Raw genomic sequence first — 10553 nt, forward strand, 5'->3', positions numbered from 1 at the left:
GCTAGATTTTCTGATGATTAAAAAAAAAAAAAAAAAAACTCAACGAGCCAATTGCATTTCGATCCCAATTTTAGGATAGCACATTCTATGTACTACATAGAATGTGCTATCCTAAAAGTCTTATTTTTATTTATTTTTGAAGATTTATTTATGTTGCTTGTCTGTAACTGCCAGACAATTGTTCTTCAAAGTCGTAGAGCTATCGTAGATTTTTTTTTTATTTTTTTAATGAAAACAGTTTTAGATATATCTAAATAGTACTCAATCCGACATTAAAGAAAATCAGCAATGCATATAAGAAAGATATCTTTTATTGAGGTCGTTACAATAAACAGAGTGCAGTACAAATTCTAGCATAGATTTTGTAACAATAATCAGGAAAAAAAATCGATTTTCTGTTTGATTAAGTAGGCAGTGGACAGTATTTGAAATCAGCTAAGAAGATAATTAAACTAAAACACTTTTAAGAGTATTTATATTTAAATTTTCTCTGCATCTTAAGAAATCTACTTGTTAATAAGTCGCTCGTGCGTTTCTCCAATCGTATCACTCGTAACTGCTGAACACTTAACTTAAGAATACGATATCCATATATAATTTATAGTTTGTTATTTAAGATGACCAAATATTAAAGCCTAAATCATCTCCTGTTAGATTCTAATAGTGTAGAAATAGTTTCCGTTGTACGTGGGTTTTCTTCCGTTGTAATAAATTTTCCTTCTGGCCACTACTGCTGTGTTCCATTGGTCGTAAACCTAACAGAAAGAAAAATCCAAATATATTTTATATTCAGGAAATTTTTAAGAAAATTAATTGTTTTTTAATAAATCTTTGTTACCTTTTAGAACATTTTAAACAGTTATTTGAAATAATGGCCTTGTTTTCCTGCTTCCACCATTTTTTCACATAAATAATAGTAAAAGTTATCAAATTTAAAGTTGAATGAATGTACTCACCCAAATTCCGTCCTTTGCGCAACTCTCAAATATGGCCGCGTGTCCCAAGTATCTTCCTTTATCAAGAAAAGTAGCGATGGCAGTCCATCGAGGGATCTTTCCACAGTTACGACTCACCTATAAGAGGAATAATTTTATTTATAATTCAACTACATGAAAGAAGCGAATGTAATCAGATATATATAATATAGATACGATTACTACTATGTTAAGTAGACATTTTAAATCAGTTTAAATACTATGCAGTACTCTCTGTATTTATGAAGTACGACATCGTTAATAATAATAATGAATCACTGCAAACAGATATTCTAAGTAGTTAGAATATCCTCGACAAAACTCCCACCCCTGTTATTAGACCGGCTAACTCACCTTTAGTGGAGAAGGCCTGATAAAAGTTTCTCGCGTCATAGATTAGAATCGAATCCAGATCTTTCCGGATTGAGCTACAGTGGCTTAACCGTAATATGATATTAAATAAATAAACTGACCAGACTGATATGTGCGCACATCAGTAAAACATTCATTTTAGAATTGCTTCACGAGGCGAGATTTAAAATTTAAAAGACTTAGAGTAGAGTAGACAGTAACTTACAAGTAGACCACGTTTCCAAGCGTGAGTGGTGAACTTTTTCATGTTGGTGCACTTTTCTTTAACTAACGCAACACATTCCTTCTTATCTACTCCGATCACCCATCTGCCAACGAAAGGTCTTGGATCCTGACAACGAATGTTTGCGATCGCAACTGCAAAACAGAAATTTGGTTTATAACCTTTGCCAATATAAGAATTATAAATTGACACATTTTGTTGTATGCATGTTAAAATATTACTCTTGGCGGTAGCACTACCGGAAATCATCTCACTTCATGTATTCAATCAAATTTTTAATAAATTAACAAAGAATGGAACAAAAAATGACCAAAATTTTGTACTTCAGAAGCGAAAGTTACGATGTACGAATTGAATTTCCCACATTCCTGTTCAATGAATTGAACTCTGATTTAGTTCATATCCACCGATCCTTAACAAATTAAGTCAAAGTTTCTACACGACAAACTACAAACGTGTTTAAAGCAACATTAAAGAAGTCCTAGACTGACGACAGTACCTGCAATCATCGCGATCCCAATGATCACGACGAAGATGTAAGTAGTTCTAGTTGCCATTCCTCAAGTAAGTAATCGAACTTGTAATAGCAGATGAAGCTTGCTATTTAAATACTAAAATAAACCCATTCTGATGATTACAACATCTGTTAGATTTTCCCAAGGAAAATGTAGGTGACTTTGTTAAAAGATGCGTGTTATTTATTGTATGTGTTAATACAGAACTACGCTTGACTAGCACACCTTTCGTAATCGTGAATGTAGTTGCAAGTGAATAAAATTGCGCCAGAGCGTGTAAGTTACTCGTAATATTTTTCAACTTGATTCGATTGGAGAAACCCAATAGATTGGTCAAGAAATTTCAGTGGTTTCACCCTTTTACAATAAATGAAAAAAAAAAAACATCATTCTAAATGCAATCTGGTTTAATTATTACAGATTTTGAACGTATTTCATTGATTCAAATTCAGTTGCTGTCCCATTCAATATTTCATTAAACTCCTCCATATAATTTAAAATTATTCGGGTTGGTTTGTTCAGAGTAATAAAGCGGGTATATCATCGCTGTCATATCTCCACGTATTTTTTGGAACTATAAACTGCATGACTTATTACAAGAATGATTTAACATGATTGCATGAAGAATTATCTCGTTCACTCTACACTCAGGTTTGAGATCCAATTATGAAATAATCAAACTGTTGCATTCGCAAACCATATACACATAATTAAATTGGTATGATGTAAGTATCAGTACCCTGCAACCTCATTATGATGCATTATAAACCCTGGAGACGATGATATGTATGCTTCGTGTTCAGACTTTTTTGAGTATACCAGATGAGGGACAAGACAAAGTTGTCCAACTTGGCGAAGCTTGCTTTATAAGAAAAAGCTAAGTAATGACTTGCTCTGTTTATACAAAAACGCCAAGAGCATCAGGAAGGAATGAGTTTGTTGCTTTGGTGAATTCGTTGTGGTTTCAGACAGTTTACATTAGAGACATTTGCCCATCAGAGTCAAATGTTGTAAATGGAATCAAGTGTAAAGTGTACAGTATTTTTAGGAAGGACAGAATGCATAGAAGAAGGAGAAGGGAGATATTATTAATGATATCCGATGATGTTAGACCATTTAGGGTAGATATGAATGAAAGTAATAATAGTATTATCCCAAGTAGCAGTGAGGATATTTGGAGTGTTGCTACAGGCCTCGTAGTTAAGTTATGCAGACGATAAAATGCAGTCCAAAATTATCCTGATGGGTACTAAGCAAGTAATCATGATGAATGACTTAAATTATTCGAATTGATTACGAAGCAAAGAAAACTCATGATGGAAATGAAATATAATTTATCGAACTGTTGCGAGACATCTTTCTCAAGCAGCGTGTGAAAGAACGAACTCGAGATGAAAGCGTTTTAGGTTTGTTCTTAGCATCAGAAGGGATCTCGGTTAAGAATGTGACTGTTTTTATTAATGTTATTATTATACAAATTTGAGGAGAGCCTCTGTAGTTCCGTTAGTATAGTCGAGCCATTTAGTTCGACTATACTAACTGGGTTCGAATCCATCTATGACGTCAGAAACCTTTATCGGTATTTCAATCAAACGGTAGGTTAGCAGTTTCATAAGGAGAGTTCATTTAACCTCAACTATACCAATCGTCAAATCTTATTTACAGAAAAATCTAGTAGTCCTGAAATCTTATCTGTTCACGCAGGTGAATGAACAGCAGATTGTGGGAGTGGAAGGGGAGCTACTCTAAACAATGTCCTTTAAGAAATTTTTATCGATGATATTCAGGTCGTTTTGGAATTAAGGATTCCATCAACTTTTGTCCTCAATAAAACCGTTCTAATAAAAGATAAAATTCGCTAGGGAATTGTACAAGGAAACACGTCTCTTTCGGTTCTCATTGAGTAATAAGCAAAATGGAAGACCGAAATATTTCACTAGGAATTTACAGAAATACAACTTGGTTGTTATTTGCATTCACTCGCGCCATCCTTGCTATCAAAAAGTGAATGCGAAGCAGTTACAACTTTAAACAACGGAACAGGATCGGTATTACTAAATGGAGGGGGGGATAAAGAATTAGACTTCATTTACGGATAGTTGCTACATAACAAATACTTGAAACCTCCGGAAGGACGAATCCACAGACGTGACAGGTTCCCCACTAGCTAGGCAATGTGTGAAAATCCATGACTAACCATTCAAGACTCATTCTGTAATAATAATAAAGCGGCCAAACTTAAAAAGCGCGCTTGTATTGCCTCTGTGTATGTGTTACAACCTCATTTTGTACTCCCTGAATATGTCTCTGTAATTGAGACGAAATATTTGAGGACAAATAGTATTTTTAATCCCTTCTTAGTGTTGTGTCTCTCCGTTAAAATGCCAACATGAGAATTTCAGTGTAGTAGGTGCTGAATTTCGATTTGGATTCATGAAACATTATTATAATTTAGTAAAATATAGAACAATCAATGTGATTAAAGTAAAGAAACGTTTAATTGAATTAAGTGCATATAATTTAATTATTAAATTAAATAACTAATACTTTCTTATTCTCCTACCAGAAATAATATTGCTAAGTACACATGGAAGAAATAAGGATTTAAGCTAAATTAAGTTAATTTCAATTAACATAGATACAATATTGTTTTTATAATTTCTTGGAAAATAAGTGAATTCAATAAAACAAGAAAGACAGCTTTTTTACAAAGTAGTTTATTTTCCATTTATTTTTTTTTAAAAAAAAGAAAATTGTCAATTTAAATGGAGCAGTAGAACTACGTCGTGATCGTAATACTAAATGCATCAGCAATTAAATTTGAATGAATTTAATTGCTGATGCATTCAGTCTTGGCATTACATCTGTTATGAAGTGTGCAGATAAATGCAAAAATAGTTATCATTTTTACTGTGCTGGTCTCAGCGAAAGCCAATTTAAAAAACGCTAAAGACAGAAAACAAAACTGGAAATGGGCTTCGTGCAAATTCGGCGAACAACAAAGGCTTGCTCAGTGTTCCAACTCTTCCACGATGGATGCCATTCCAGTGGTAGCCAACGCCCGCCGAAAACTTCTCCCAGGGATGATGATTTATGCATTCTAGAGATTAGTAACATGGATATTATATTATTATTATGTCCATGTTACTAATCTCTAGAATTATTATTAGTCTTTGGACTCCCTGGAGGTCCAAAGACTAATAGAGGGAGGACATCTATTCTACAACTCTGTCTCCACTACTCAGTCTACAACTACAACTAACCGCAACTAAACCAACGCCATCTACCGCCCACCACCACCATTAGTATTTCCATTATTGGGGATAATGAAAGAATTAAAACAAACACGTCAACGACTTAAGAAGTTCGACAGAATATACTTCGAAAACAAAATAGATGACTTTGTGGCTATCATTTCCTGTCTGACACAAGAAGTTAAGGAAATTAAAACGATATTATTAACACTGAAATGTGAATGTCAAATGTACATTTTTGAACACCTAATGGACATTTTGAATTTATCACTGATGACAGGCACGTTTCAATTGGCATTTTAAGGTCTTATTTGTACCGATTTACAAAAAGAGGAACAAAAATAACTTGAAAAATTACAGACCGATCTCCCTTGTGCCAGACTTTTCGAAAATATTAGAGAAATTGGTAAAAATTAGACTCATGAAATTTTTCGTCAAAAACAACTTCTTTTCAAAGAATCAATTTGGGTTCAGGCAAACGTTTAGCACAGAATATGCTTTAATGAACTTCACAAACCCAGTTTATACCTCCATAGGTGAACGTAAATAAACTAACATGAGCAGTATCTTTAGATATACACAAAGCTTTTGGTAATTTATCACATGAAATTGTATTAAAGAAATCATGGGAATATGGAATACTGCCCTAAACGGATTCAAAAATACTTACATGCTAGATCACAAACTAAAAATAAACAAGCTATAGCAGCTGCAAAACAGTAGACTGTGGTGTACCACAAGGATCTGTCTTAGGACCAATTTTATTTAGTACATATATCAATGAATTCTGCAGTGTTAAACTAAACTGAAGAGTAAACGCTTTTGCAGATGATACAGTGCTAATTTTCTCTACGGAAACAGCCGAACAAATGCAAACCATGGTGAATGCTGATTTTTTAAAAGTAACAAATTGATTCCAATCAAATAAACTCTGTCTGAATGTCTCAAAAACGAAATATGTAAATTTTAATTTGAGAAATATGACAGGCAAAATCAACTTCACTGCACAAATAATTTTGCATGATTGGAATCGCAGGACAAATTCAAATTGTAACTGTGAAGTTGATTTTGCCTAATGTCTAAGGGATAGTATATTTAGTATGGTGTATTTATTACACATTACAGTGTCCTTTAAGTTGGGGGAAATCTATCGCACTACGCTGAAACCTCTAGTTTCGATTCAGAATAAGTAATTCAAATCTTAACTAGAAACAAATACAAGGATATACTGCAATTTGTAATAAATACACCATAATAAATATACTATCTCTTAGATATTTATACGCATATAGGTTACTGCTATTCATAAGGACATTGGGGGAGCGGAAAAAGCATAATCGAACGTGAGATGCGGTGATTAATACCATTGGAGAGTTAATGGATGGCAATGCTGTAGCCAATGAAGTTCTAACTGAGGCTCAGCTATTGCTGTTACCCTCCTGCCATGATCAGAGCTTTAATAGCTCAATAACACCTTATCCCTACACTGTCCACTACAGATAAAGGGGAAGATGAAAAGCATTCTTGCTTCGCCCCTTTAAGCCAGTCCTTATAAGGCTATTCATAAAGGAAGGATGAAACCCTTAGGGGTAATGGATGGCAATACTGTAGCCAATGAAGTTTAACTGAGGCTCGGCTGTTGCTGTTACCCCTGGATCGCAGAGATTCGAGAGTTTGAGTTCGCTTTCTTAAGGTTTTTGCCTTAAGGGAGCAATTTGAGTCTCCGGGGAAAGTGTTCTCCGGCACGGCCCACTGATGGGTTTTGTCGGTAAATTATTTTCCTCGGAAGTTGAGCGGTTCTGCTCGGTGGTGGTGGTATGTGGAAGACCATCACTGAGTGGAGCCACCGCTGAGATGGACGGTCTTTCGCCCACGATTGAGTGGTCTAGGGATCGTCCGAATTTTTAGAGACGGCTTTACCTTTAAATAGGCCAATGAAGTTCTAACTGAGGCTCGGCTATTGCTGTTACCCTCCTGCCATGATCAGAGCTTTAATTTAATAGCTCCATAACACCTTATCCCTACACTTTCATCTACAGATAACGGTCAAGATGAAAAGCATTCTTGTTTCGCCCCTTTAAGCCAGTCCTTATCAGGACTACAAGGCTATTCATAAAAAACTATAATGAATACGTAAATATCAAACAAAATGCTTTCCTTAGTAGACACGAGGGTCTAAAATATATAGTTCCTAAAGCAAATAAAGAACCAAAACACAGACATTATTCTTATTTAGCGCCAAAAATATTCAACACACTACCTTTAACAATAAGAAATGAAACTAACCCAATCACATACAAAACTCGAATGAAAGAATATTTATTTTCACACCGAAATGAGAAAGCTCTGTTTAAAATAATTGTATAAATTATTGGTTTTTGCATAATGGTATTAAATATGAAAAAAGTAAATGCTATTTAACTGGTTTTTTTAATTCCTAATTAATATTATGCAACTTTCTCTGTACACATTAGCATATTCCTGTGTTTTTATGTTATTATATTATAATAATATATAATATGTATGTTATATGAATTGTATATATTGATAATGCATTACATCACTTTTTGTAACTTTATGCATAACATCATCCAGGTTACGATAACCTGGATGAGCTGTTGCTCTTAGGTTACACATATCCTATTATAACTCCTAATGATGGTCAATAAATATAAAATACATTTAAAAAAAAAAATCTTTCCTACTCAATCCGTACAATTATTTTGTTAATCTCTCAACTGAATGAAACTACTTACTAATTTTTCTATACGAAAAGCTACAGATATGTTTAAAGCAACCAATGAGCAACAAAATATACCTGCAATCATCGCCATTCCAATAACCGCACTGAAGAAGTACGTAGTATCTCTAATTGTCATCGTTCCAGGGTAAGTATTAGACTTACAGTTGCTTTTAATAGTAGATGATGCTTGGTATTTAAATACTAAATGAAATCATTGTGCTGACTACATGTGTTAGGTTTTCCTAGGGAAAAAGTACAAAAGGGGTCATGAATTTACTAAACAAGTGTGTGCTACTTATTCAGCTTGCACCAAAACACAACTGCTCCTGATAAGCATACACCTCCGTAATTACGTGCCTGTGGGTGCAGTCGACTAAAATTTCACTGAATGGTTCAAGTTCCTCGTAATGTTCTTCCTTTTGGCTTTATTTTCTGTTCTTATTAGGGAAATCTTCAGAGAGTTCCACAGTTTTTCCCCAATGGCAATAAATGGACATACCTTTCAGCGAATTACAATATCTTATTCAATGGTTATTAAGAATACTAACTGTACTTACATAAAATTCATTCAAATTTAATTGGTGATGCATTCAGTATTACGATCACGATGTCGTTCTACTGCTCCATTTAAATTGACAATTTTCTTTTTTTAAAAAAAATAAATGGAAAATAAACTACTTTGTAAAAAAAGCTGGTTATTAAGATTATTATGGTTATTAATTATGGTTATTAAGAATACTAACTGTACTTACATAAAATTCATTCAAATTTAATTGCTGATGCATTCAGTATTACGATCACGACGTCGTTCTACTGCTCCATTTAAATTGACAATTTTCTTTTTTTAAAAAAAAATAAATGGAAAATAAACTACTTTGTAAAAAAGCTGTCTTTCTTGTTTTATTGAATTCACTTATTTTCCAAGAAATTATAAAAACAGTATTGTTTCTATGTTAATTGAAATTAACTTAATTTAGCTTAAATCCTTATTTCTTCCATCTGTACTTAGCAATATTATTTCTGGTAGGAGAATAAGAAAGTATTAGTTATTTAATTTAATAATTAAATTATATACACTTAATTCAATTAAACGTTTCTTTACTTTAATCACATTGATTGTTCTATATTTTACTAAATTATAATAATATTTCATGAGGCCAAATCGAAATTCAGCACCTACTACACTGAAATTCTCATGTTGGCATTTTAACGGAGAGACACAACACTAAGAAGGGATTAAAAATACTATTTGTCCTCAAATAATTCGTCTCAATTACAGAGACATATTCAGGGAGTACAAAATGAGGTTGTAACACATACACAGAGGCAATACAAGCGCGCTTTTTAAGTTTGGACGCTTTATTATTATTACAGAATGAGTCTTGAATGGTTAGTCATGGATTTTCACACATTGCCTAGCTAGTGGGGAACCTGTCACGTCTGTGGATTCGTCCTTCCGGAGGTTTCAAGTATTTGTTATGTAGCAACTATCCGTAAATGAAGTCTAATTCTTTATCCCCCCCCCTCCATTTAGTAATACCGATCCTGTTCCGTTGTTTAAAGTTGTAACTGCTTCGCATTCACTTTTTGATAGCAAGGATGGCGCGAGTGAATGCAAATAACCACGAAGTTGTATTTCTGTAAATTCCTAGTGAAATATTTCGGTCTTCCATTTTGCTTATTACTCAATGAGAACTTGAAAGAGACGTGTTTCTTTGTACAATTCCCTAGCGAATTTTATCTTTTATTAGAACGGTTTTATTGAGGACATCAACTTTTTTCGATGGAATCCTTAATTCCAAAACGACCTGAATATCATCGATAAAAATTTCTTAAAGGACATTGTTTAGAGTAGCTCCCCTTCCACTCCCACAATCTGCTGTTCATTCACCTGCGTGAACAGATGAGATTTCAGGACTACTAGATGTTTCTGTAAATAAGATTTGATGATTGGTATAGTTGAGGTTAAATGAACTCTCCTCATGAAACCTGCTAACCTACCGTTTGATTGAAATACCGATAAAGGTTTTTTCTGACGTCATAGATGGATTCGAACCCAGTTAGTATAGTCGAACTAAATGGCTCGACTATACTAACGGAACTACAGAGGCTCTCCTCAAATTTGTATAATAATAACATTAATAAAAACAGTCACATTCTTAACCGAGATCCCTTCTGATGCTAAGAATAAATCTAAAACGCTTTCATCTCGAGTTCGTTCTTTCACACGCTGTTTGAGAAAGATGTCTCGCAACAGTTCGATAAATTATATTTCATTTCCATCATGAGTTTTCTTTGCTTCGTAATCAATTCGAATAATTTAAGTCACTCATCATGATTACTTGCTTAGTACCCATCAGGATAATTTTGGACTGCATTTTATCGTCTCCATAACTTAACTACGAGGCCTGTAGCAACACTCCAAATATACTCACTGCTACTTGGGATAATACTATTATTACTTTCATGCAT

At 33.8% G+C, this 10553-nt stretch overlaps 1 protein-coding gene across 1 annotated transcript; it reads right to left on the bottom strand.

The window, feature by feature from the left end:
• Nucleotides 1-650: 650 nt before the first annotated feature.
• LOC150092220 (domesticated amidase effector 2-like) lies at nucleotides 651-8217 on the bottom strand. Its single transcript, XM_090415198.1, has 4 exons — nucleotides 8157-8217; nucleotides 1552-1703; nucleotides 957-1073; nucleotides 651-755 (listed from the first exon to the last, which is right to left on the bottom strand). Exons 1-4 carry the CDS (start codon nucleotides 8215-8217, stop codon nucleotides 651-653), a joined length of 435 nt encoding a protein of 144 aa, XP_090271324.1.
• Nucleotides 8218-10553: the final 2336 nt, after the last annotated feature.

Source organism: Typopeltis vanoorti, unplaced genomic scaffold (assembly GCF_054136105.1).
Source record: "Typopeltis vanoorti isolate ZY-2024b unplaced genomic scaffold, IOZ_Tvanoo_1.0 HiC_scaffold_1374, whole genome shotgun sequence".
Lineage (NCBI taxonomy): Eukaryota > Metazoa > Arthropoda > Arachnida > Uropygi > Thelyphonidae > Typopeltis > Typopeltis vanoorti.